The sequence below is a fragment of the Papio anubis genome, chromosome 12 (assembly GCF_008728515.1).
Source record: "Papio anubis isolate 15944 chromosome 12, Panubis1.0, whole genome shotgun sequence".
NCBI classification, from domain to species: Eukaryota; Metazoa; Chordata; class Mammalia; order Primates; family Cercopithecidae; genus Papio; species Papio anubis.
Genome location: NC_044987.1, coordinates 116908988 through 116936865, shown reverse-complemented (window position 1 = coordinate 116936865; position 27878 = coordinate 116908988). Strand labels below are relative to the sequence as shown.

At 50.7% G+C, this 27878-nt stretch overlaps 1 protein-coding gene across 1 annotated transcript; it reads left to right on the top strand.

Moving 5' to 3' along the window:
• The first annotated feature begins 19198 nt into the window (after window positions 1-19198).
• CABP2 (calcium binding protein 2) lies at window positions 19199-26417 on the top strand. Its single transcript, XM_009185507.3, has 7 exons — window positions 19199-20763; window positions 21334-21508; window positions 22040-22070; window positions 22838-22972; window positions 23861-23970; window positions 24081-24228; window positions 24849-26417. Exons 1-7 carry the CDS (start codon window positions 20708-20710, stop codon window positions 24872-24874), a joined length of 681 nt encoding a protein of 226 aa, XP_009183771.1. The 5' UTR covers window positions 19199-20707; the 3' UTR covers window positions 24875-26417.
• The last annotated feature ends 1461 nt before the right edge of the window (window positions 26418-27878 follow it).

Genomic DNA, 27878 nt, shown 5'->3' with positions numbered 1-27878 from the left:
CCCATTTACACATCCTCTCTCTATGATGATAATAACAAAAAACTCTTAGGGCCTGAATAATAGGTTGAGGGCTTTACATGTATAACAACCCTAAGGCTCATTTTCATTTTTATTTTATGTATTTATTTATTTATTTATTTATTTATTGAGATGGAGTTTCGCTTTTGTTGCCCAGGCTGGAGTGCAATGGCGCAATCTCGGCTCACCGCAACCTCCGCCTCCCATGTTCAAGCGATTCTCCTGCCTCAGCCTCCTGAGCAGCTGAGATTACAGGCATGCGCCACCATGTCTGGCTAATTTTTTGTATTTTTAGTAGAGACGGAGTTTCTCCATGTTGGTCAGGCTGTTCTCAAACTCCCGACCTCAGGTAATTTGCCTGCCTCGACCTCCCAAAGTGGTGGGATTACAGGTGTGAACCACCGCGCCCCGCCTTTATTTTTTGAGACAGAGTCTTGCTCTGTCGTCCAGGCTGGAGTGCAGTGGTGTGATCTCTGCTCACTGCAACTTCTGCCTCCTGGGTTCAAGCGATTCTGCTGCCTCAGACTCCCGAGTCGCTGGGATTACAGGTGACAGCTAATTTTCATATTTTTAGTAGAGACAGGGTTGTGTTGGCCAGGCTGGTCTCGAACCCCTGACCTCAGGTGATCCACCTGCCTGGGTCTCCCAAAGTGCTGGGATTACAGGCGTGAGCCACCACACCCAGCTCATCTTCATTTTGTAGAAGAGGAAATTGAGGCACAGAGAGGTTAAATGACATGCCCAAGGTCACACAGCTAGTGAACAGGATTTGAACCCAGGTCTGGCTCCAGGAGCCTGTGCTGCTCCACTCTTGTTCTTTCCTCTTTGAGGACTTGTAGTTGAAGAAAACCAGAATTTGTCACCCCCAAATATGCCTCTTTGACATAAATTATTGAGCTGAAGGCAATTAAGAAAGAGCCAACAGGCCAGGTACCGTGGCTCACGCCTGTAATCCCAGCACTTTGGGAGGCTGAGGTGGGCAGATCACCTGAGATCAGGCTAACATGGTGAAACCCATCTCTAATAAAAATACAAAAATTGACTGGGCGCGGTGGCTTACGCCTGTAATCCCAGCACTTTGGGAGGCCCAGACGGGTGGATCATCTGAGGTCAGGAGTTCAAGACCAGCCTGGCCAACATGGCAAAACCCCATCTCTACTAAAAATATGAAAATTAGCTGGGTGTGGTGGCAGGTGCCACCAGCTGCTTGGGAGGCTACTTGGGAGGCTACTTGGGAGGCTGAGGCAGGAGAATCTCTTGAACTCGGGAGGCGATGTTGCAGTGAGCCGAGATCGCACCATTACACTCCAGCCTGGGCAACAAGAGTGAAACTCCATCTCAAAAAAATAAATAAATAAATAAATAAATAAAATACAAAAATTAGCTGGGTGTGGTGGCTCATGCCTGTAATCCCAGCTACTTGGGAGGCTGAGGCAGAGAGTCACCTGAACCTGGGAGGCAGAGGTTGCAGTAAGCTGAGATCGGGCCACTGGACTCCAGAGTGAGACTCTGACTCAAAAAGGAAAAATAAAAATAAAAATAAAAAGAAGCAACGAACAGAGAAAGAGCGCTACCTATCCTTCTCCTCTACTGCCTAAAGGCAGGATGTAAATTCTCCTTAATTAAAGACAACTCTAGATTCTCAGCTCGAAGGATGTGTTACTAAGAGAAAAACTGCAGTTCTTTCACCTGGCGAGTAACAAACGACTTCAAGAACGCAGGTTTAGATGAACAGGGGTTGTATTACTCGGTATAAGTAAGGAGAACACAGACAGGATTCTCCAAAGCAGCATCTCCCCACAGGAAAGTGACAGGAGGGTTTTCTGGGGTGATGGAGAGGGGAGAGGGGGCATGATGACATGCAGAGGAGAGGTCCCAGCTGCGCAGACGCAGTGAGTCATTATGCCTATGTTTCCAGAAAAAGCGGTCCAGATCCAGATCCCAAGAGAGGGTTCTTGGACCTCGCGCAGGGAGGAATTCAAGGCGAGTCACAGGGTGCAGTGAGAAGACAGCCTATTGAAAGCCACTCCATTACAGAGTAGGGCGTCCTCAGAAAGCAAGAGGAAGGATGCACCATATTTGCTTTAAGTTCTTCTTATATAGGATTCTTATCTATGCAAAGACTAAACTAAGTTGTGCCTAAGTGTGAGTGGGCTGACAGCACGACAAAATGTATTATTTTATTGATTTAAAGAAAACTATCCTTGACATTTTAGTGTGTGAGTGCATCAAAGCATAACTAATTATCTTGAAAGCATGTGTTGTTACAAGTATTGGGACGTCTGGACTTTTTGTGGCTGCAGGAATGTGTTCTTGCAGACAGTACCAAGCCAATTCCTTAGCTGTAAGCGGCTTAGAACCGTGGGTCATGACTAGTGCGGAAAGTGCCTTGCTAGTAACTTTTTTTTTTTTTTTTTTGAGATGGAGTCTTGCTCTGTCACCCAGGCTGGAGTGCAGTGGCAGGATCTCGGCTTACTGCAAGCTCCACCTCTTGGGTTCACACCATTCTCCTGCCTCAGTCTCCCGAGTAACTGAGACTACAGGCACCCACCACCATGCCCAGCTAATTTTTTGTATTTTTAGTAGAGATGGGATTTCACCATGTTAGCCAGGATGGTCTCGATCTCCTCAGTTTGTGATCCGACCACCTTGGCCTCCCAAAGTGCTGGGATTACAGGTGTGAGCCACCACGCCTGGCCGTGCCTTGCTAGTTTTAAGACGGATTTAATTTTAAAATGGTGTCACTCGGGCTCTCCCAGGCTCCTGCTTCCCTAGCATTTACCCTACCTACTTATGAGAGAACCCTGAATCTAAAGGAGAGAAGAGTGAAGATGGTTCTCTGAAACTTCTTCATGCTGATGGGGGGTTTTGATCTTTGCAACAGGATTCTCTCATAAGGGTTTGCAGTTGGCCTCTAAGGAGCCAGGGGAGGTCCTCATTCACATGGATCCCCTAGTATTGGAGGAGGAAAAGTCTCTGGATGCCTGATTTACCGGGCCTAAAGGCAGGATGTGTTTATTTCCTGGCTCAAAGATGGAATGGGTCAGAAGCCTTGTGCCAGCATCATCTTTATGTGGAACTGTCGTAATCTATTAACAGAAGACATGAACTTTACCAAGGGGTTAAATAAGAAAGGGCCAAAGATGAGTAATAACAAGATAAGCTACCAAAGGCCCTAGGAAGGGCAAAAACCAAGTGAGACTCCAGAGGGCGATTTTAATGATTGACCAGATAGCTGGAATGGTGCCTTTGCTATATGTATGCAACCAGGCAGCTTGTTCATATACATTCTGTATATCTTCTTCTATCTGACCTGAGGTGTTTACATAAGTGCAGGAGGTTTATTTATTGATTGATTTATTTATTATTTGAGATGGAGTTTCACTGTTGTTGTGCAAGCTGGAGTGCAATGGTGCGATCTTGGCTCACTGCAACCTCCACCTCCTGGGTTCAAGCAATTCTCCTGCCTCAGCCTTCCAAGTAGCTGAGATTACAGGCATGCGCCACCATGCCTGGCTAATTTTGAATTTTTAGCAGAGATGGGGTTTCACCATGTTGACCAGGCTAGTCTTGAACTCCTGACCTCAAGTGATCCACCTGACTTGGCCTCCCAAGGTGCTAGGATTACAGGTGTGAGCCATCACGCCCAGTCAGATTTTTTATTATAGTGCACACTGCCCCTTGTTCAAGCAGTAAGTAATCTAGTGCTAATCTATTATCCTTTACTACATATTTGAGGGAATCAAGGGAGAGTTTTGATTAATCTAAAGTGTCCCCTGTTTTATGAGACTGTGTAGAATAAAGAAGCAAAATTTTGAAGAGATGCCTGGTGATAGGCAAATTTTTCCCAAGGGCCCATTAAGCTGATGGCAACCCCAACCCCAGCCAATATAAAGCAAATTGCCTGCTTAGATCTCGGGTCAGTGATGTTATGTAATTTTATATTGAGGGCTTTGCTTGTCCCAGTGTACATTGACCCCCGAACAAAACATTATCAATACACTGGTAACTATGGGTTTCATGATCCCAAATAAGAGACAAGTTGTTTGTAGGTTGATTAAATGGGTGACCACATAGCCATAGGTATCTCTTGGGGGTGCAAACCTGTATGGGATGGGAGTTGTTAAGTAGGAGGGACTAAGGATGTTACTTACCTGTTTATTTCTTTAGATCTTCTAGACCCGACCTTAAGTGTAGGTGGCGGTGTCTTTCTCAGGTACCTGTGGGGACTCATAAGAAACAGGTTTAATCTGCCGGGTGCAGTGGCTCACTCCTGTAATCCCAGCACTTTGGGAGGCTGAGGCGGGTGGATCACCTGAAGTCAGTAGTTTAAGATCAGCCTGGCCAACATGGTGAAACCCTGTTTCTACTAAAAATACAAAAATTAGCCGCGTGTAGTGGTGTGCACTTGTAATCCCAGCTACTCGGGAGGCTGAGGCAGGAGAATCGCTTGAACCCAGGAGGCAGAGGTTGCAGTGAGCCGACACTGTGCCATTGCACTTCAGCCTGGGCAACAAGAGTGAAACTCCATCCCCAAAACAACAAAAACAAACAAACAAACAAAAACAGGCTTCATCTTGGACAGGTGTACTCAGCCAGTGATTCCCTGAAGTTGAACAGCAGAGGGAGTGTTTAACAATACCTAATAGGGGACCCTCCATTTTGGTTGTAACTGATCTTTGAGGAATCCTTCTTTCCAAGGTTTTTTGTTTTGTTTTGTTTTGTTTTGTTTTATTTTGTCTTGTTTTTGAGATGGAGTCTTGCTCTGTCACCCAGGCTGGAGTGTAGTGGCCTGATCTCAACTCACTGCAACCTCCACCTTCCGGGTTCACATGATTCTCATGCTTCAGCCTCCTGAGTAGCTGGGATTACAGGCGCGTGCCACCACACCCAGCTAATTTTTGCATTTTTAGTAGAGACAGGGTTTCACCATGTTGGCCAGGCTGGTCTCAAACTCCTGACCTCAAGTGATCCGCCTGCCTCGGCCTCCCAAAGTGCTGGGATTACAGGCATGAGCCACCACTCCTAGCACCTTCTTTCTAAGTTTTTAGTAAGATGAGGCCTCATGATTGAACAGGGAAGTTATGAATGTCTATGGAGGTGGTCCTGACACATGTATATTGAACAAACATGCATGGAATATATGACTCTGTTTGCCTTGGGATAGAAACTTAACCCTTGCCTGGCATAGTCCTAGATCCTGTTTATAATTTGATATCTTATTTCCATAGAATCTGTTCTGTCAGTCTTATAATCTCTGTTTTAATATTAATGCTGGTCAGCTGTGCCTGAATTCCAAGGGAAAAAGGTATAGCGAGTCTAGTCTGAACCCCAGCTTCCCATCACGGCCTGAACTACATTTTTACTTTTTTTTTTTTTTTTTTTTTTTGAGATGGGGTCTCGCTCTGTCACCCAGGCTGAAGTGCAGTGGCATGATCTCGGCTCACTGCAAGCTCTACCTCCCGGGTTCACACCATTCTCCTGTCTCAGCCTCCCAAGTAGCTGGGACTACAGGTGCCCACCACCATGCCCGGCTAATTTTTTTGTATTTTTAGTAGAGACGAGGTTTCACCGTGTTAGCCAGAATGGTCTTGATCTCCTGACCTCGTGATCCACCCACCTCAGCCTTCCAAAGTGCAGGGATTACAGGCGTGAGCCACCATGCCCAGTCATTTTTACATTTTTAAAGGTTTCTTTTAATTCCCTTTGACCAAGAGAGGGGCCCACTCTATCGAGGGTTTTCGGGTTTTATTTATTTCTTTAGTGTACATATCCCCTTTTTTGTCAAGGTATGCCAGAGGCAGCATCAATGGCCACGCTTTTATTATTTCTTATTTATTTATTTTTGAGACAGTCTTGCTCTGTCACCAACGCTGGAGTGCAATGGTGCGATTTTGGCTCCCTGAAACCTCTGCCTCCTGAGTTCAAGCAATTATCCTGCCTCAGCCTCCCTAGTAACTGGGATTACAGGTGCACGCCACCACGTCTGGCTAATTTTTGTATTTTTAGTACAGACTTGGTTTCACCATGTTGGCCAGGTTGGTCTCGAACTCCTGATCTCAGGTGATCTGCCTGCCTCGGCCTCCCAAAGTGCTGGGATTACAGGTGCGAGCTACCACACCCGGCCTGGCCAAGCTTTTATTTTGTCCCATATCGATGCCGGGGTGGTGTGCTACCTGTCCTGGGTCCATTATGTCCCTTGGTGGGACTTCTATGGCCAAGAGACTTAGAGTCAAAAGATGTATAGTCAATTAAACATTCTAGGTCAGGTGGGAATGGAGGTAGGCAGGCATTCAACTTTAGGACCCCCTTTAAGCAATGTAAGAGCCAAAACTCAAAAGCCAAAATGCAAGGTTATAAAATTAACTTATCTATAAACGCCATGCATTGAGCCGTTGTAATCTTGGCTTGTAGCAATTAATTACACAAAACACAAGCGTTTTGTTCAGCTGCTTAGGCATTTGTGTGCCCATCTTTGAAGGTGGTGCACACCTGTAATCCCAGCTACTCGGGAGGCTGAGGCAGGAGAATTGCTTGAACACAGGAGGCAAAGGTTGCAGTGAGCAGAGATTGTGCCATTGCACTCCAGCCTGGGCAACAAAAGCAAAACTCCATCCCCAGGAAAAAAAAAAAAAAAAAACAGGTTTATTCTTGGACAGGTGTACCCCGCTAGTGATTCCCTGAAGTTTAATCTTTGATTAACTTCAGTGAGCCGAGAACTAGTTCCTGATTAGTTTCATGTTGCAGTGAGCTGAGATTGTGCCATTGCACTCCAGCCTCGGCAACAAAAGCAAAACTCCAGAAAAACAAACAAACGAAAACCAGTTTAATCTTGGACAGGTGTACCCAGCTAGTGATTCCCTGAAATTTCCATCTTTGATTTGGAGGGTCTGAACTAATTTTATCCCTCAAAATCAGCTTTTACAATCTCATATGATAGTCTCTGGGCCTGGAGGGATTGAATCATTTCAAATTCTGGAGGTAAAACAAAATATAAGAAATTAACAACATTTTAAACAAAAGGTCATAAACCATGCCTAGTTGTTTTTTGTTTTTTTAGTGAGATGGGGTCTCACTATATTGACCAGGCTGGTCTTGAACTCCTGGCCTCAAGTGATCTTCCCATCTCAGCCTCCCAAAGTGCTGGGATTACAGGCGTGAGCCACCACACCTGGCCAGCCCTGCCTAGTTTTGAGAATGGCAGGAAAGGAAGTTCACAAGTAGCCAAACATTTAAATTATTTAGTATCAAGGCATATAATAAATTAGATTGTTCCAGATAGAGGAAAAGTTATTAAATGGATCTTAATGTTTTTGAATACAGGCCTGTTCCTGTGTTTCATGAGAGCAATTTACTTTGTCACCTTTGCCCAGTTCTAAAGACAAGGCTTTGGCTAACTTGAGTTTGGCATCAGATACTTGGCAGGAGTTGACGCCTTCTTTAGATGAGATGTGTATACCCAGAAGTCAAAGCCCTATAATTTAACAGTACAAGGATTAGTTAATACCACCTCATAAGGACCTTTTCCAAGGGGCTGAAAGTGGTGATACTGGTCTTCATGATCTAACTAGAAGGTGTTAAAAAAAATCTACAACCTTGGCCGGGCACGGTGGCTCAAGCCTGTAATCCCAGCACTTTGGGAGGCCGAGGCGGGTGGATCACAAGGTCAGGAGATTGAGACCATCCTGGCTAACACGGTGAAACCCCGTCTCTACTAAAAAAAATACAAAAAACTACCTGGGTGAGGTGGCGGGCACCTGTAGTCCCAGCTACTCGGGAGGCTGAGGCAGGAGAATGGCATGAACCCGGGAGGCGGAGCTTGCAGTGAGCTAAGATCCAGCCACTGTACTCCAGCCTGGGCGGCAGAGTGAGACTCCATCTCAAAAAAAAAAAAAAAAAAATCTACAACCTTGCAGCAATTAACTTTTATAGCTTTAATAAGCCCCAGCAATAAAACTAAGTTAGGGACTTAACAGGATTTTGATTTTGAGGATGTTTGTTAAAGATGTTAAAAGGTTAAAACAGGCCGGGCGCGGTGGCTCAAGCCAGTAATCCCAGCACTTTGGGAGGCCGAGATGGGCGGATCACGAGGTCAGGAGATCGAGACCATCCTGGCTAACCCGGTGAAACCCCGTCTCTACTAAAAAATACAAAAAAAAAAAAAAAAACTAGCCGGGCGAGGTGGCGGGCGCCTGTAGTCCCAGCTACTCGGGAGGCTGAGGCAGGAGAATGGCGTAAACCTGGGAGGTGGAGCTTGCAGTGAGCTGAGATCCGGCCACTGTACTCCAGCCTGGGCAACAGAGCGAGACTCCGTCTCAAAAAAACAAACAAACAAACAAACAAACAAACAAAAAGGTTAAAACATTTGATCAAAACAGAAGCACAGGTCATTGCTAAATAAATAGTTACTCATTTAACCAAAGTGGTAATTAAAAATCATGTAACTGGCCAGGCATGGTGGCCCACGCCTGTAATCCCAGCACTTTGAGAGGCTGAGGTGGGCAGATCACCTGAGGTTGGGAGTTCAAGACCAACTTGACCACCATGGAGAAACCCTGTCTCTACTAAACATACAAAAAATTAGCCAGGCGTGGTGGTGCATGCCTGTAATCCCAGCTACTCAGGAGGCTGAGGCAGGAGAATCGCTTGAACCTGGGAGGAGGAGGTTGTGGCGAGCCGAGATTATGCCATTGCACTCCAGCTTGGGCAACAAGAGCAAACTCTGTCTCAAAAAAAACAACAACAGCAACAAAAACATGTAACCACTGCATTACAGAGTGGATAAAACCTAAAACCTTTTAAATCTCAGGGTTTTTTTTTTAGCAATCCAAAACCTAATAAAGACAGCAGAGGAATTATAAAACATTGTTTCCTTTTTTTTTCTTGAGATGGAGTCTCACTCTCTCACCCAGGCTGGAATGCAGTGGTGTGATCTCAGCTCACTGCAACCTTTACCTCCCAGGTTCAGGCAATTCTTCTGCCTCAGCCTCCCAAGTAGCTGGGACTACAGGCATGCACCACCACACCCAACTAATTTTTTTTAGTTTTAGTAGAGTTGGGGTTTCACCATATTGGCCAAGCTGGTCTCGAACTCCTAACCTCGGATACACCTGTCTCAGCCTCCCAAAGTGCTGGGCTACAGGTGTGAGCCACCATGCCCAGCCAAAGTCTTGTTTCTTAAGCCAGCTACCAAAAAAGCAAATAAAACCCTTCTACAGTGACTGCTTCTCCTTCTGGGAAGCCCATTTACAAAAATTGGAATTCAAACTCAATAAAAAAAAGTGTTTGAATTTAACCGGACACAGGAAGAGTGTGTTCAAAGCTATGCATATAGCAGGGGAATACCTGACTCTCAGAAACAGTGTGAGAAGTTTTCTGATTACATTAGAAACTTAGACATACCAAGAAAAGCCAAGAGTACAGAATCAAGTTATCCTGCTCAAGGAGAAAAAAACAAGACATAGCAAAAGTTGAACTTCTGAGATATGATTCTGAGTTTTCAAAAGAAATAGGTTATAAAATACAAGTAAAATATCTTGCAATTTTATTGAGAGCAAAGCCATAGTTTAAAAAAAAAAATCTTGTTGTAACATAGGGGACCAATCTTAGAAGGACTATTATAAATGATTTCCTTTTAATTATAACCAACTTAGTTACATCCAAAGTCACTTTCATAAATTCCCCTTCACAAAGCTTATCATGACTTACACAGATCGTCTACAACACGCTTGGACTTTCTGTCTTGTCCTAAACCTCCTAAATAATCAGTCATTTTACTTTAGGACAAAAATTTACCATACAAGATCCTTTTTCATACAAAATTATTATCTTTTCTTTATAATCTTCCTTACCAAAAATACATCTGTGTGTCCATAACTTTCTTTGTACTTCTCTCTCCCTTACTTACTGTTCCTTTCTACTTTGTTTAACAAGTAATCTTCAAGACCTTAATTGACTTTTAGATAACTTCTGAATTGGACAAAATTACTCTTTTTCTCAATGAGACTAGTTCCTGGGAGGCTTTTGGCCTCCAGTGCCACCCAGAGAGATGCCAAATTAAGCAACCCAAAGAACGAAAATCATTAAGACCAGAAGGGAAATGCTAGGTGTAAGCTCCAGGGTATGGAAGGGCAGGGTGACATGTGTCACTAGTGAGGCACAGACAGCAAACGTGGCCAAAAAAAGGGACAAGGAGGATGGAGAATCAGTAGATGCTGGCACACATCCCTCTGAGCCTCAGTTTATCTGACAGGGCGACATGGCAGCCCTGGACCCACAAAGGCCAAAAGCCCCATGCAACAGGGTGGCACCCAAGCCAGAGGACCCTACAACTCCAGGCTCTCTGGCAGGCATAGCCCACAGGATCCAACAACTCTGAGTGGGGGGGGCCTATAACCCCCAGTCCCCAGGGAATATAAAGGAACACGAGCATCCCTGTGTCCCCTGGGGCTCAGTAGGCTGAGCACAAAAAGAGACAATGAAGGAAAGGGAAGAGACAACAAAGAGCACTCATTCATCCGTGACTCCGAGAACTTAGGAAGCAAGAAACCCTGAACTGTTTGTCACATGTTAGTTTACAGAGAAAACCATCCCACAACTGTAGAAACATATTTTCTCATATCATAAACTTTTCTTAACTGAGAATGACTCAGACATCTGACCAGCTATCCAAAGAAAGCTGTGGACCAACATTTTGGGTAAAGCAGACTTCATGGAAGTGTTTTTTGTTTTGTTTTGTTTTGTTTTGTTTGAGATGGAGTCTTGCTCTGTCGCCCAGGCTGGAGTGCAGTGGTGCGATCTCGGCTCACAGCAAGCTCCGCCTCCCAGGTTCACGCCATTCTCCTGCCTCAGCCTCCTGAGTAGCTGGGACTACAGGTGCCTGTCACCGCACCCAGCTAATTTTTTGCATTTTTAGTAGAGACAGGGTTTCACCATGGTCTCGATCTCCTGACCTTGTGATCCACCCGCCTTGGCCTCCCAAAGTGCTGGGATTACAGGCGTGAGCCACTGCACCTGGCCGGAAGTTTGGTTTTTAAAAAGCCCTTTTCACCTTTTTTTTCCTTCAGATTCAAAGGCATTTCTCATGTTTACATTTTAGCCAGAACAAAATCTCCATGTAACCTTGAACAGCAAGTTTTATCTCAACACCAGTAGCCTAATAATAGCAGATTCAAAGCAGGCAGAAAAGAAAAGAGAGAAACAGCTTTGGAAGTGGTAATCAGAGGTGAGTGAACCTGTGGGCCAGCCATGCAGGGCTGCCATAAGTCCACAGTAAAGTAAGGGCAACAAGCTGGGAAATGACAAGAACTGTAGCTTTCCCACACCTGGCAAAGGGGACAAGGTAGATTAGTTCACGGCACACACTGGCAAATGTCTTGCAGGGCTCCTTCTATTTTTATTATGCCCCAAGGACTCTAACCCCTTAGGCAAGGACTCCAACCCCATGGACTGGGACTCTAACTTAAATATTAGCCTTGCCTAATATGACACCAAGACAGACCCCACTTTCCAGAGGTGGCCAATTAGTGCTGCACAGACTGAATTTCCTTGGCATAGGGTCTTGTCTGTTCTCACACTACTAATGAAGACACACCTGAGACTGGGTAATTAATAAAGGAAAGAGGTTTAATTGACTCACAATTCTGCATGGCTGGGGAGGCGTCAGGAAACCTACAATCATGGTGGAAGGGGAGGCAAACGTGTCCTTCTTCACACGGTGGCAGCAAGGAGAAGTGCCAAGCAAAAAGGGGGAAAAGTCCCTTATAAAATCATCAGATTCGTGAGAACTCACTCACTACCATGAGAACAACATGAAGATAACCACCCCTATGATTCAATTACCTCCCACTGGGAACCTCCCATGACACCTGGGGATTATGGGAACTACAATTCCAGATGAGATTTGGGTAGGGACACAGCCAAACCATATCAGTCTCTTAGTGGTGGTCACCAGAAGATGCTACCAGAAAAAGAGGTTCTGATCCAGATCCCAAGAGAGGGTTCTTGGATCTCACGCAGGAAGGAATTCAAGATGAGTCAAAGAGTGCAGTGAGGAAACAGTTTATTGAAAGCTACTCCATTATAGGGTAGGGCATCCTCAGAAAGCAACAGTAAGGGTGCACCATCTTTGTTTTAAGTGTTAGATAGATAGATAGATAGATATGTCTTGTCTATGCAAAGGCTAAACTAAGCTGTCCCTACATGCAGATGGGCTGACAGAATGACAAAAATTATTTTCTTGATTTGAAGAAAACTATCCTTGACACTCTATTAAAGTGTTATTTTATCAAAGCACATTTATCCCAAAGTGCTGGGATTACAGGCGTGAGCCACTGTGCTCAGCCAATGTCTTGAGAGTCTTGATTTCACTTTGGAAGGCCAAGGCATGAGAATTGCTTGAGCCCAGGATGCCATAGATTGGAGACCAGCCTGGGCAATGAAGTGAGACCCCATCTCTATTTAAAAACAAAAACAAAAACAGCCAGCGTGGTGGCTCATGCCTGTAATCCCAGCACTTTGGGAGGCCAAGGCAGGCAGATCACTTGAGGTCAGGAGTTCGACACCAGCCTGGCCATAGTGAAACCCCGTCTTTACTAAGAATACAAAAATTAGCCAGGTGTGGTGGCGGGCAACTGTAATCTCAGCTACTCGGGAGGCTGAAGCAGAAGAATCTCTTGAACCTGGGAGGCAGAGGTTGCAGTGAACCAAGATCACGCCACTGCACTCCAGCCTGGGCCACAGAGAAAGACTCCGTCTCTAAATTAATAAATAAAATACCAAGATGGACGTGATTTTAAAATGGTGTCACCCTGGCTCTCCGAGGCTCCCTAACATCAGCACATGGGCCGCATGTTATGGTTATGAAGCTATAGCTCCTTCCGGGCTGGAGACTTTAGCATGGTCATGAGGAAAGTTCACTTCTATAAGTTGCTGGGGTCTATCAGAAGCTGGTTCCAACCAACAAGGTGGCCACTTGCCACACGGGGTTTGGGGAAAAACAGGCTGCAGGACAGGAGGCTATAAAACACGCAATTATGTGAGTTGATAATATTCCTATAATCCCTGGAGACCCTCCTTGTCTGCTTTCAGAACCTGCAAATAAACTCCCCTCCATTAGTTTCTTGCCATAGATTTACCTTCCCACAGTAGTCGCTCTTGGAAGCCTAAAGCTGCTTTTTTCTTTTTTCCTGTCATTTCTCTAAAATGTATTGCTGTTTGTTGAAGACACCATGAGAGTGAAATCTCATCACTGCTTGGAGTTACTCTTCACTGAGGTTTCTCCTGCATGATTGTTGTTTTTTCTTTTGGTCTTCTGTTACAGGGGTCCATTCCAACTAACAACTCATGAATGTTGAGGAAAAGGTTATTTTTTCTCCCCCACATAGTCTGCAAACCATTTCTTGACTGAGTATGAAGGCAAATGTAGCCTTCAGATGGGCTGGCCAGGGGCTGGGATGGGCGGGGCTTCCTGGACCCGGGAGGGCTGTGTCTCACCAGGCGGAGCCCAGTGCTGCCTCCTTGCAAGCTCACCTGGCCCCGAGTCCGGGTCTCCTCCTGGCTGCCCCTCCCCCGGAAGGCTCAGAGCCATAAGGAGGAAAGAAGGTGTCCTTCCCAGGTGCAGAACCGCCCACCCAAAGCCTGGGAAAAAAAATAAAAACATCTCCCTGACAGAGGCACCCCCTGCACCGAGCGCTCAGGGTTGGGCGCGCTTCCCCTCCTCCTCATTTGAGCTCCCAGCTGCCTGGGCCTGGGGGGAGGAGGAGGTGGCGCCAGGGCTGGGCTCTCATCCCTGACTCACAGCTGGAGGAACATCTGCCCAGCATGTAGCAGCTTACAAAGAGCTTTCATAGAAAATTATCTCATTTCATCTCCACGCAACCTGGGAGGGAGGGAGTCCTGTTCCCATTATACAGATGAGGAGACCAAGGCTCAGCGGAACCTGCTCTGGCCTGGAGCACCCGCTCCTCCTTTGTGCAGAAGCATCACAGACCTGAGAGAACGAGAGGACCCCTTGTTGTCCAGCGGGCTGCCTGTCTCCCGCCACCAGACGGGCTGAACCTCCAGATGGCTTGCCGCCAGGGTGCTGTGGTGTTCCGGGTGGCTGCTTTTACCCACAGCCCTCTGGCTCCATGGGCCTTCCCTGTGGTCTAGCTCCGTGGCTACCCTGGGGCTGCCTCCTCTTCCTCCCAGAAGCACAGCTCTTCCCAGTCCATCCCCCACCTCCACAGCATGTGCACATCAGCACTTTTTTGGTGGGTTTTAACAGATTTTGTTTTGTTTTGAGACCAGGTCTTGCATTGTCACCCAGGCTGGAGTTCTGTGGCACGATCTTGGATCACTGCAGCCTCCATCTCCTGGGCTCAAGCGATCCTCGCACCTCAGCCTCCCGAGTAGCTGGGGCTACAGGCACATGCAACCATGCCCAGCTAATTTTTGTATTTTTAGTAGAGACGGGGTTTCACCATGTTGCCCAGGCTGGTCTTGAACTCCTGAGCTCAAACGATCCACCCACCCTGGCCTTCCAAAGTGCTGGGATTACAGCTGTAAACCACTGCGTCCAGCCTAAACAGCTTTATTGTTATATAAGATTCACCCTTGCAAAGCCTGCATTCTGTAGTTTTCCATATATTCAGTGTTGTGCAATCATCACCCTATCTAATTCCAGAACACGTTCATCATGCCGAAAAGACACCCCATGCCCATTAGCAGTCACTCCTCTTTCCTCCTCCCCCCAGCCCCTGGCAACCACTAATCTACTTTCTGTCACTATGGATTTGCCTATGCTGGACATTTCACATAAATGGAATCACACAGTATTTGTCCTCTTGTGTCTGTTTGTCACTTAGCATAATGTTTTCAAGGTTCATCTATGCTGTAGAATGTGTCAGCACTTCATTTCTTTTTATGGCCAAGTAATATTCCATTGTAGTGATAGACCACCCTTGTTTACTCATTCATAGTTTGTTTTTTGGAGTTTTGTTTTTTTTGCTTTTTTTGTTTGTTTGTTTTTTGAGATGGAGTCTCTGTCTCCTAGGCTGGAGTGTGATGGTGCAATGTCGGCTCACTGCAACCTCTGCCTCCTGGGTTCAAGCAATTCTCCTGCTTCAGCCTCCCAAGTAGCTGGGACTACAGGTGTGCACCACCACGTCCAGCTAATTTTTGTATTTTTAGTAGAGATGGGGTTTCACGATATTGGTCAGGCTGGTCTGGAACCCCTGACCTCAGGCTATCCACCTGCCTCGGTCTCCCAAAGTGTTGGGATCACAGGCGTGAGCCACCGTGCCTGGCCTTTGCTCATTCATAGTTGATGGACATTTAGGTTATTTCACTTTTTGGTCTACTATGAATAATGCTTTTAGGAACATTTCTGTAGAAGTTTTTGTGCGAACTTACAGGAATTTTTTTTGTTTTGCTCTGTTTTGTTTTGTTTTAGAGATAGGGTCTTGCTCTGTCACTCAGGCTGGAGTACAGCTCCTGAGTGGCTGGGACTATAGGCAATCATCACTGTGCCTGGCTAATTTTTATATTTATTGTAAAGATGGGGTCTTGCTTTATTGCCCAAGCTGGCATTGAACTCCTGGCCTCAAGTGATCCTCCTGCCTTGGCCTCCCAAAGTGCTGGGATCACAGGCATGAGTCAAACTTATGTTTGCCTGGCCCCAAACTTAGGTTTTTGGTTCCCTTGACTATATATATACCTAAGAGTGGAATTGCTGGGTCATGTGATAACTCATTTTGAGGAACTGCCAAATTCCTTTCCAAAGTGGCTGCACCATTTTACAATCCCATCAGCAGAGACTGAGGGTTCCAACTTCTCCACATCCTTACCCACAGTGGTCAGTGTCTGTCTTTTTTACTTTATCCTGATGGTTACAAAGTAGATTCTCAACATGGTTCTATTTGGAGTGCTTACCAGGTACCACGTTCTAGGTTCGACTTGTGGGAAAAACAGGGGAGAAGGAGCCATCATCTTTGCCATTAGAGGAATCACAGTAAAGTATGGAGGGAGATAGATAGACACAAGTCTTCATTCATGCATTGATTAGTATATGCCAGGCAATGAATGGGTTAGACACCATGCGAGACACCAAAATAGGCAGAATATAGTCTGTACGCTAATGAACTCTTTTAATGAAGAATATGGAACCTTTGTCGGGAGCCTTGGCTCATGCCTGTAATCTCAATACTTTGGGAGGCCAAGGCAGGAGGATTGCTCTAGGCCAGGAATTCAAGACTAGCCTGGGAAGCAAAACAATATGTCATCTTTGCAATAAATAAAAAAAAGATGGCTGGGCATGGTGCCACATGCCTATAGTGCCAGCTACTCAGAAGACTGAGAGAAAGATTGCTTGAGCCCAGGAGGTCAAGGCTGTAGTAAGCCACGAGCCATGATTGTGCCACTGCACTCCAGCCTGGGTGACAGAGTGAGATCCAGTCTCAAAACACACATACACACACACACACACACACACACACACACACACACACAGACGACCTTCACCAGCAGTCTATCCTCTCAGCCATCTATTCACTTCCATCTATCTATCCATCTAAACCCTCATCTACCCAATCATCCATCCACCCATCAATCAAACATTCAATAGCCAGTCCATCAAGACATTCACCTATCCATTTATCCACCTATTCATCCAACTACCCATTTACCCATACAATCACTGGCCACCTGTCCATCCATCTTCCATTCATCCCTCCATCTATCCAACCATCTACCTAACCAACTATCTATGCAATCATCCACCCATCCATTTACCAACCATTGCACCACCAGCCCATCAGATCACCTACCCATCCTTCCAGCCAGCCAGCCACTCACCTGTCCATCCATCCAACTTCTCATCTACTAACCCAACTATCTGTCCTCCTGTCCATCCATTCATCTTTCCTTCCATCTGTCCATTTAAACACCAGTTCATCAAATTATCCACCCATCCATCCAACCACCCATTTTACCCAACCAACCATCCTTCTACCCATCCTTCCCTCTGTCTACCCATTAGTCAAATCCCTGATCCACCCATCCTGGACACTGGAGCCAAGACCCCAGCTTGGCTAAGTCAGGCTGGGCAAGTAGAGGGCACCAAGCTGAGTGCTCCAGGATGCTGCTGATTGAACACAAGCCAGGGGGATCTCCAAGCCAGGCTTTCTCCTCCACTTAGACACAAGGCCTTTGCTCCCTGATAGAAAACTCTTTTACCCTCTATACTCTGAGTGGTTACAGACCCCACTGTTTTGGATTATACTTTGGGACATACATTTCTCACCAGTTTCTACTTTCAAAGATGGTTCTTTAGACATGGAATCATTCATCACGTGTGGTGCCCACCACATTCTGCACCTTCCTATGTGCCAGGAACCTGCCAGGTCCTGTCATCTAATTTCCACAGTGGTACTGGGAGACAGATGCTAGGTCATCCTCCACTTTTCAGATGAGAAAACTGAGGCTCAAAGAGGTGACATACCTTTCCCAGGGTGACACAGTGTGTGCATGGGGGAACCCAGGCCTGCCGGCCCTTTCTACCCTCATGCAGAGGAGAATTCCTGTCTCCGAGGAATGTTTCCAGAGATGTTACCACCTGGGAGACCAGGCCGCTCCTGCTCTCTGTGTGCAGAGGTGGGACTGAAGGACATTGAAGGTTGAGGCAATGGAAATGATCACAACCAGCCTTTCCACTCACCTCTCAACCCCGGCCTGCCCTCAGATGTGGAGGCTTTCCTCTGTCTGTGAGGCCACCCCCTCCCTTTGCTCAGCCATTCCCATCATCTTCTGCTCCTGGTTAGCATGTCAGTTCCTCAACTCCCATCAAGCAAGGCCTCCCTCTTTTTTTTTTCCTTTCTCTCTTTCTTTCTTTCTCTTTCTTTCTCTCTTTCTCTTTCTTTCTCCTTCCTTCCTTCCTTCCTTCCTTCCTTCCTTCCTTCCTTCCTTCCGAGACTGTCACCCGAGACTGTCACTTCTCAGTCTGTCACCCAGGCTGGAGTGCAGTGGCACGATCTCTGCTCAATGCAACCTCTGCCTCCCAGGTTCAAGTGATTCTCATGCCTCAGCCTCCCGAGTAGCTGGTATTACAGGCATGTGCCACCGTGCCAGCTAATTTTTGTATTTTTAGTAGAGACGGGGTTTTGCCATGTTGGCCAGGCTGACCTCAAATGATCCGCCTGCCTTGGCCTCCCAAGGTGCTGGGATTACAGGCGTGAGCCACCACACCCGGCCAAGGCCTCCCTCCTGACAACTTTGGCCCTTCCTGCGCTTCCCTGGCCATTGTCATTCTGGTTTGCTGAATGTGCATCTCCCAGCAGGTGAAACGTTCCAGGAAGTAGGGACTGGTTCCAGCACCCAGGAAGGTACAGAGCAGGTGCTGAACAAATGTTTGCTGCAGATTCAGCCTCCCTAAAATTTTCTCTGACTTCCTGCCACCCGTATCCTCTCCAGAGGCCCCTAACCCCTTCCTCCCTCCCAAGGGCCTCCATCCAACACACCTGCCAGATTCCAGCTCCTGGGGCACTCCACGTTCAAGGCTGATCCCTGCCAGGGACCCTGGCTCTCACCCAGGGCCAGGCACAGGTTAAACATTAATAGGCAATGCCTGCAGTGTTGCCTTATCCCCTCACCTTCTCCATGAAGCCTCCCTGATGCCTGGGCCAATGACCCCAAGCACTTGGAGAATGTCTGGTGGCTCTTTTCCTGGTTAGACATGCCTGAGAGTGGAGACCTCTGGGGAGGAGAGAGGGGCTAGCACAGAGGGACCCTGGGGAGGAGGGAGGGAGGCAGGGTGCAGTACAGAGGGACACCTGGGAAGGAGGGAGGAGGGTTGGCAGTGTAGGGAGACCCTGGGGAGGAGAGAGGGGCTAGCACAGAGGGACCCTGGGGAGGAGGGAGGGAGGCAGGGAGGTGGGCAGCACAGAGGGACCCTGGGGCTCTGGGCTGGGGAGGTGGGGAAGGCCTCATTCCAGAAGTTCGGAGAGCTCTGCAGCTGGGAGCGGGAGTGGGCTGGGGAGAATAGGCAAGGAAGCCTAAGGAAGGACAGACAGAAAGATGGACCAATGCAAGAAAGGGCTTGCAGCAACAGAGGGAAGGAGCCATTAGAGAGATGGACTGAGTGGGTCAGAGACGGCAGAGACACCACTGGACCCAGACTGAGAGAGATGGTGGCGGGTCAGAGGGAATGGAGACTGGGCTGCAGGCAAAACAGGCACAGAGGCACAGGGGGCAGAGAGGGGCAGGGGTGAAATGGAAAGTGAGCAAGGAGGGTGTGTGGGGCAGCAGGGGACCTGTGAGCCAGAGATGGAGGCAGAAGGCTGCGGGGAGGAAGCCACAGGCAAGCGGGAGGGCTGGCCACCGGGGCCGCAAGGGTGATCAGGTGGAGCCCTGGGCACAGTCTGTGACCAGCATGAGGGGTTCACCAGGCTGACAGGGCCGCACGAGGGGCCACGGGGAGCTAGGGAGGATATGAGACTCTGGGAGACTCTGGGGACATGGGGCTCTCCCAGTTTATGGAGGAAGGGACAGAAAGAAGAGCAGCAGGGACCTGGGCCACACCTGCAGCTGCCCACAAGGCCACTCTCCCGCAGGACTAGGGAGGCCGGAGGGGAGCAGCGTCCCTCAGCCAGGAGGAAATACCAAGCCCTCATCTCCATGGCCCAGCCCCAGGACCCAGCAGAGGGCAGCCTCCCAACGGGAGACCCCAACCCCTCTGAGGGCACTCCAGGAACCAGCCAGGCCCCTGGCAGCCCACCAGCTACCCAGCGACGAGCGCTCCTCCGGGAGCTCGAGGCCCAGGTGCAGGCAGCCTACGGGCAGGTAATGCGGGCAGGGGTGTGAGGGGACCAGGAGCGAACAGCAGGGACCCCACACCCCAACCGGGGACCCCAGAGGACAGACCCGGGACTCAGTCCAGGGAGGGGACCTGGAGGCCGAGGCCAGTGGGGGAGTCTCTCAGGTCATCAGGGCTGGGGTGGCTTCCCTTCCCAATCTCCGCCCTCGCCGAGCCCTGCCACTGCCCACACACCGAGGCGGTTCCCTTCTGCTCCTCATCCAAGGGCGGGGCACCAGTCCAGGCAGGGGGTGCCAAGGGCAAGCAAGTGGCCCCCCCCCCCCGGGGGTGAGGAGCCCAGGGCCCAGCTGGGGTCCTGGCAGAGAGAGGCAGGAGCTTCCTGGGCTGGGCCAAGTGGCTTCCTCTTTCTGAGAGGCAGTGTGGGAGGGCCTGCGTGTCCATACTAACCGGCATCTGTGCCATTCGGAGGGCACAGCCCACCCTGGCACACTGTGCGCCTGCCTTCCTCCTCCTGGGACCCAGCCCTGCTTCTGAAGACATTAAACCTCCCCTGATTGGGAGAGATTAGAGGCAGGGCTTGGGGGCGGGTGCTGGAGAAGGGGTGTCTGGAAGACCCTCAGGACGCAGTCTGGGGCGTCTGTGCTCTCCAGGGGGCCTTGGGCCCAAGTGGCCCCCCTCAGCAGCGGAGACGTTCAAAGATAATCCTGGATTAGGACCCAAGCCCCGGGCCCAGGTCCCCCGCCTGCCCACCCGCCCCTGATCTTCCCCACAAAACCCCAGGAAAATCCCCGGCAGTACTCCCAGGCTCTCACCGGGAGCAGCTGGGGGCTGGCAGGAGTCCGCGGGCAGCAGCATCCGCTGAGGCCCAGCCTGGGCCACCCCCGGGGTTCCAGGCCTGGCATGGTTCAGGGCCCATGGGGAACTGTGCCAAGAGGCCCCGGCGCCGGGGCCCTAAGGTAGGAGGGTCAGGGGAGAGCCCAGGCCAGGAGGCCAGAATGGACCTTGAGGGTCAGATGGGATGGGCAGAGCCCTGTGAGGGCCGGGCGGGGTTGGGGGCTGCCCACTGCCCCAGGTGGAGATTTTTTTTTCCTGGAAGTCACAGCCTCTGGCCACCCTGATCTTGGCTCCCACAGACCGCTGGGTCTTCCCTGCCAGGCTCACCAGATCCCCCAGCTGCCCATCCAGCTGCCCCACCCTGGCTGCAGGTCCCCACTCTCTGCTAGCCAGCCTCCATCTAGGAGACAGAGCTGGGCCCAAGGTCCCTTTCTGCCGCTGGCTCTCTCAGTGGCCTTGGCCAAGTCTCTTGCCTTTTCTGGTCCTCAGTTTGCCCAATAGAACAGTTAGAGGACGGACCCTTTCTGCCTAAAGTGCTCATGGGTGAGGGTCCTCTCTCTACCCCCTAGCCCCTTCCCTACTGTCCCATGCTGGGCTCCAAAGGCAGGAGCAGCTGGTGAGAGGAGTGGGGAGGGCCATCAGGCCCGGAGCTCGGTGGCCACTGCCCCAGCTCATGGCCGGCTCTGCTGCAGGACCCCTGGCAGTGGCTCGGCTCCCCACCAAGGGGCTCCTGCCCCAGCCCCAGCTCCAGCCCCAAGGAGCAGGGGGCCCCCAGGCCAGGCATCCAGGGCTACTCAGTGCTCAACAGCCTGGTGGGGCCTGCCTGCATCTTCCTGCGGCCCAGCATTGCTGCCACCCAACTCGTATGTACGGCCACCCGCCCGCCAGCCTGCCTGCCCTTACCCCTGTCCCGCCAGCCTGCCTGCCCTTGCCCTTCACCTGCCAGCCCACCTGCCCTTGCCCCTCGCTTTGCCTCTCCTGGAGCTGGGGGGAAGAGGATTGAGTGGGGACATCAGAGCAAAGGCACACAGATCTGGGGTGGGGGTGCAGAGAGAGGAGAGCGCAATGACCCCAGAAACGGAAGAAATCAAGTTCTGAGGTTCTGCCCAAACCCCAGATCCACCACCAGCAAAGGGAGCACCCTGCCCCAGAAGAGGGTGACGGAGTAGGTGGGGACGGCCCGAGGAGTGACCTAGGCCAGAAGCAGGGAAGGGGGCACCTGGTCGCCCAGGCCAGTAAGCAGAACTAGGTGGGAACCAGGGCTGAGCAGTCAGACAGACACAGGCCTTGCGTGTGCGTGTTGCAGTGTGGGGCTGGGTGGGGAGCCCTGAGAAGCAAGAAGGAAGGGCACAGCCATCAGGAGGAGCGGGGAATTCCTAACCCCTCTGTGCCCTTCAGGACCGGGAGCTGCGGCCCGAGGAGATTGAAGGTAAAGGGTTGGAGAAGGAACTGGTTCCCTGGAGGGGAGGTGGGCATGGGGGGGGCATAGGGTGGGGACATAGGGTTGGGGGGGCATCGGGTGGGGGCCTCAGTGTTTCCAGGAGGAGGTAGGGGCAAGAAGGCTACAGGGCACTGGTTCAGGGAAATGGGGACAAGACTGAGCAGGGAGGGGATGACAGACCCCCACTCAGCTGTCATTTCTTGGTCTCACTCACCAGGCAGGTGACAGGGCCCCTTTTATATTTGCTCATTCAGCTGACACTTCCTGGGTGCCCACTGTGTGCCTGGCCCTGGCTAAGCACTGGGAAACATGGCCGGCTAGGCAGATATGGCCTGTGCCCTCTGGAGATCAACGTCAGTTAGTCGGCTACAAGTATAAATTGTGAACGTGCTTTCCAGGAAAGGAAAAAACGGGCTGGGGAGGCCACATGTAAAGGGATGTCTTCCTTTAGTAGGTGACAAAAGACCACAGCTCCAAGCGGTCGTGATTTGTTTCCCCCACTTTCTTTCTTTCTTTTTGAAAAATTTCACTGCTGTATCCCCAGTGCCTAGAGCAGAGCTTGGCACATAGTAGATACTCTTCAAATACTTGCTGAAAGAACAAATAACAGGAACAGCATGTTCAAAGGCCCTGAGGCAGCAAAGAGAATCTGACGTTCAGAAGGAGGGATGATTAGACCAAGGGAGAAGGGTAGGTGGGTCCAGGCCAGGATCAGGGGGATATGGGGGAAGGACTGACCCCACCCTGCCTGGCAGAGCTGCAGGTCGCCTTCCAGGAGTTTGACAGAGACCGGGACGGCTACATCGGCTGCCGGGAGCTGGGTGCCTGCATGCGGACCCTGGGCTACATGCCCACCGAGATGGAGCTCATCGAGATCTCCCAACAAATCAGTATGTGCCTCGGGCCTGTCCCCATCCCCAGTCCTCCAGATGCCCTGGCTGGGCCCAGGAAGCCAAACCCAGATACAGAGGTGACTGCACAGGCTGTCCTCAGAGCCCATGACCTTGGTCATTCTCAAGGCAAGCTCTCTGCCCCTGGAGAATCTCACCCGCCTCTAGGTGGTGGGCACAGCATGGACTGTGATTCCCATTCTGCAAATGAGGCAACTGAATGGTTAAGGGACTTGTCTAAGGTCACACAGCAAGTTCCTTGGAGCCAGGACTTGAACCCAACCGAACTCTTCAGGAAAATTAAGGAAAGTTCCAAGAAATTTTTTGGGGGGTTTTGTTGTTGTTGTTGTTGTTGTTGTTTTGGGTTTCTTGTTTTTGTTTTTGTTTTTTTTTGAGATGGGGTCTTGCTCTGTCACTCAGGAGTGACAATGGCGCTATCTCAGCTCACTGCAACCTCCACCTCCTGGGTTCAAGCAATTCTCCTGCCTCAGCCTCCCGAGTAGGTGGGATTACAGGCACCCGCCACTACGCCCGGCTAATTTTTGTATTTTTAGTAGAGACGGGGTTTCACCATGTTGGTCAGGCTGGTCTGGAACTCCTGACCTCAGGTGATTCGCCCGCCTCAGCCTCCCAAAGTGCTGGCATTACAGGCGTGAGCCACCGCGCCCTGCCCAAGAAGTTTTGAGCGTGGTTTTCCTTTCACCTTTGGCCAAATCTGTGCCTTGTTTGGAGGGCGATTCCCATTGGGAAATATAGATGACCCAGGCTTCAGATGCAGAGGGAGGAAAGGATCCATTCACGAAGGAAAGGCAGAGGGCAGAGGAGGGAGAGCCAGGGGCGGGGCAGGGGTCTCTGGTGCCCTGGGTCTGTAATGGACGGGACCTCCAGGTGGCGGGAAGGTGGACTTTGAAGATTTCGTGGAGCTGATGGGCCCCAAGCTGCTGGCAGAGACTGCAGACATGATCGGCGTCCGGGAGCTGCGGGACGCCTTCCGGGAGGTGCGGCCACTGGGGCTGAGGGCGGGCGGGGCTGCGTGTCTGCCGTGAGTGAGGGGCTGCGCGTGTGAATGACTGTCAGTGACCAGACGCCACGACCAACGCCGCCACAGTTCGACACCAACGGGGACGGCCGCATCAGCGTGGGCGAGCTCCGGGCGGCCCTCAAGGCCCTGCTGGGGGAGCGCCTCAGCCAGCGGGAGGTGGAGGAGATCCTCCAGGACGTGGACCTCAATGGGGACGGCCTGGTCGACTTCGAAGGTACCCCCTGCCGCACGTAGCAACGCACGCCCTGGAAGGCTCCTAGCAGATAAGAAACCGCACAGCAAGCATCACCACTGTGCACTAGACCCTGTGCCACGCACCCCAATGTCCTCTCCTAATCATCATGCAGAACCCGAGAGGAAGGAATTGTTATCCCCATAGGCAGGAGAAGAAAGTCCATTCTCAGGAAAGCCTAGGCACTAAGCAAAAGCAGGTAGATGGAGCCAAGATTTGAATCTGGGCAGCCTGATCCAGAACCCAGCTCTTCCTCTATGCTGCATTTCCATAAAGGGGAAAAATGATTAAATAATAATAGAAGCCAAGGAAAATTACTATGTGGAAAATGCATTCCCATAAGTAGGCCCCAGAGTTGCTCCTGAGCTTCCTACCTGTCAAAGCAAAAAGGAAAACAAGTTCCATTACAAGGGTTTGTTTTTTCCCCCATAAGACAAAGCCCCCTCTTCCTGGCCCTGAGACCTATTCCCTATCAGATCCAGAGGATGCCCTTGAAGACCCTCCCCTCAACCACACTCCCACCTGCCCCAAGGCCTGCAGATGGTCCTCACTCCTAGTGCAGTCCAGAGAACAGACCCAAAACCCTGGCTTCGTCCTGGCAGAGTTTGTGCGAATGATGTCTCGGTGAGCCTGTACAGAAGCTGGAGGCAGCAGACAGGACTCAAGGACCACAGCCTCTGCCCACCAGCATGTTCTTTGAAGCCCATCACCTCCAGCAGGGACACCCCTCTCCTCCCCATCCCACCTGTGTGCAGCGCCCTTGCCTGCCTTCACCCCCACCACCACTTCTCCAATAAAGCTGCCTGGCCTCGTCTCTGTCTCTCTGACAGTAAAATATCTCCAAGCCTGGGGAGATGGCTTTTGCCTCTCACTTGCTCATCCTGGAGGCTCCAGTATTTGGCCCCCGAAATCAAGGACCGGGACTGTCCTCTTGGATCACAAATCCCTTCCACTGTGAGCTTCGGGGAGATGGGGACCCTCTCTTCTTCCTCTCTGGATCCTGGACCCGGCCCAGAGCAAGCGTCAGGAAACACCCCTAGCCAGTAAACAGAGCCTTCTTGTCCCGAGCTCAGGCGTGTGTTGGCCTCCACATTTCCTGCCATGTATCCTGAGAACAGCTCCTGCTAGCTCCATGATGACATTTGAGCGTGGAGAAAGTACCGCAGAAAGACTTTTCCCAAGCTTGATGTCACTTTTCCTGCAGTAGCCTTGGGGGCACACTGCTCAGAGCTCCCCTCAAGAACGTGCAGTTCAACTTAGAGGATAGAGTGGGTGAGCTAGCAGAAGGGCTCAGCCACTGGCCCCTTCAGGAGACACCTCAGCTTTTGGGCTGACACCTCACTCCTCCAGGGAGCCCCCAGCCACGAACTGAGCACAGCGTGGGGACCAGGACCTGGACGTTTCCCCCTAATGCAAGGCTCCTCTAATGGGCAGTCTTTGCTCCGAGCTCCCCTTTGGGGCAGCCAAGGCAGACAGGTCGGTGTGGAATCAGAGGCTTGCCTGCCCAGTCCTGCTTCCTCCCCCTTTACCTTCCTCCCTAACTCCATCTCAGCATCTTCCCCCTGGAGGACCCCGGACACCCATAGCATACCCCAGTCTTCAGGGCCCCATTTTCCAGATCGAAGAAATTGACGGGATGAGTGCCCTCGTCTGTTCCTGCTGCTATAACAACATACCTTAGACTGGTATTTTATAAACAGCGTGAATTTATTGCTCACAGTTATGGAGGCTGGGAAGCCCAGGGTCAAGGTGCGGGCAGTTGGGTGTCTGGAGAGGGCCAGGCCACTGCTTCCAAGATGGTGCCTTGAGCTGCTTCCTCCAGAGGATGCCTCACGTAGCAGAAAGGCAGGAAGGGCATGAGGGCCTGGCTACTCCCCCCACCCCACCGCCACCCCCAGCCCTTTTATAAGGCACTAATCCCATCCATAAGGGCAGAGCCCTTGTGGTCCAATCATCTTCTGAAGGCCCCACCCCTTACTGTTGGTCCATTGGGGATTGAGTTTCAACATGCATTTTGGAGGGACACAAACATCAAGGCCATAGCACGAGGGCCGTGTGAAGTGGCTCATGAATGCAACTCCAGCACTTTGAGGCCAGGAATTTGAAACCAGCCTGGGCAACAGAGCGAGACCCCATCTCTACAAAAATAAAGCAAAAATTAGCCAGGTGTGGTGGTGCATGCCTGTAGTCCCAGCTACTTGGGAGGCTGAGGTGGGAGGATCACTCGAACCCAGGAGGTCGAGGCTGCAGTGAACTATATGATTGCACCACTGCACTCCAGCCTGGGCAACAGAACAAAACCATGTCTCTAAAAAACACTTTTTTAACTAAAAATAACATAAACAATAGCACCAAGTCTAAGTGATCTGCTAGAGACCACGTGGCCTCACTGCCCTCTATCCCCACACACTGCCAGGTTATTCTTCCTAAAATGCCACTTGCGTTTTGTCACACCCCTGTTCAGGACCTGGCCATGACTTTCCATTACCCCCAGGTTAATCCAGGGCCTTTGCCTGCACAGAGGCTCCAGGAGGACACAGGACTGGCATCAAGCCGCACACAGTCAGGATGAAGGGCGGTGGGACTTGCACCCAGGCCCGGGGACTCTGAAACCACAGTGCCAACTATGGAGGGTGCCTCAGGGTCAGGACAGGCCCAGGCCAGATCTCAGCCTCTTCTAGCTATGGCGCAGGCCTCATCTGCAGCTCCTGCCTGGTGGGAGCAAACAAGCCCGGTCCTTCCTCGTCACGAAGGGGTGAGAGCTCCCAGCGCCTGTGCCTGGTCCTCACATGGCACCTGCCAACAAGATGGCCCTGGGGCAAAGCAGGCAGGCGGCCTGGAGATGCACCCTGTGCATTCTGGAGACTGGATGCCGAGGTGCTAGAGCTGGCTGCAGGGGCCTCAGCACCACTCTCCTGGCAGATCTCAATTAATCCTTAATCCTCAATTAGGTAATCACCTCTGCCAATCTGGCAGAACTGGGGATAAGGATAAGTTGCCCCAGGCTCAGTGGCTTCTCTGGGAGCCAGGGTCCACACTCCCACCCTTCCTTCCACCACCCTCACGGCTGGTACAGATGGTATTGCTGCCTGAGAAGATGTCTGTCCCTGCTGCAGGGGCTGAGGGGTAGTGATGGCCATGAGGAAGAGGGAAATCAGAACCCCACTCAGGGTCAGCCTCCCACCACCTCCCCAGGCCTCAGCCTGGCAGGCTCTGTGGCTGGAGAACTGGGAGTGGCTGTGTAGTGTCTGAATCGGGGCAATGTGTCTGCTGGCAAAAGAAGTGCTCCCAGCTCCCCCAAATCTCACACACACCTCCCAACAGACAGCAGCTGGAGCAGGGGATCCCTTAAGCCTGTGAGATTGAGGCTGCAGTGGGCTGGGGAAGGAACAGTGGGAAGGGTTGAAACTACGGCGAGTCCAGAACCCCTGCCCCTGCTACAGGGGGCACCTGCTGCCCAACTCCTCTGACTCTTGCCAGTCAGAGCAGCCCCAAGCTATAAGATCTTCTGATTCAGGCCAAGTACAGTGGCTCATGCCTGTAATCTCAGCACTTTGGGAGGCTGAGGCGGGTGAACCACCTGAGGTCAGGAGTTTGAGATCAGCCGGCCAGCATGGTGAAACCCTGACTCT

Bases quoted from the DNA above. Each gene is read 5' to 3' on its own strand.
- CABP2 (XM_009185507.3), top strand. From the start codon at position 20,708: ATGGTTCAGGGCCCATGGGGAACTGTGCCAAGAGGCCCCGGCGCCGGG. The intron at 20,764-21,333 runs GTAGGAGGGTCA...GCTCTGCTGCAG, and splicing joins CCCGGCGCCGGGGCCCTAAG to GACCCCTGGCAGTGGCTCGG. The intron at 22,973-23,860 runs GTATGTGCCTCG...CGGGACCTCCAG, and splicing joins CGAGATCTCCCAACAAATCA to GTGGCGGGAAGGTGGACTTT.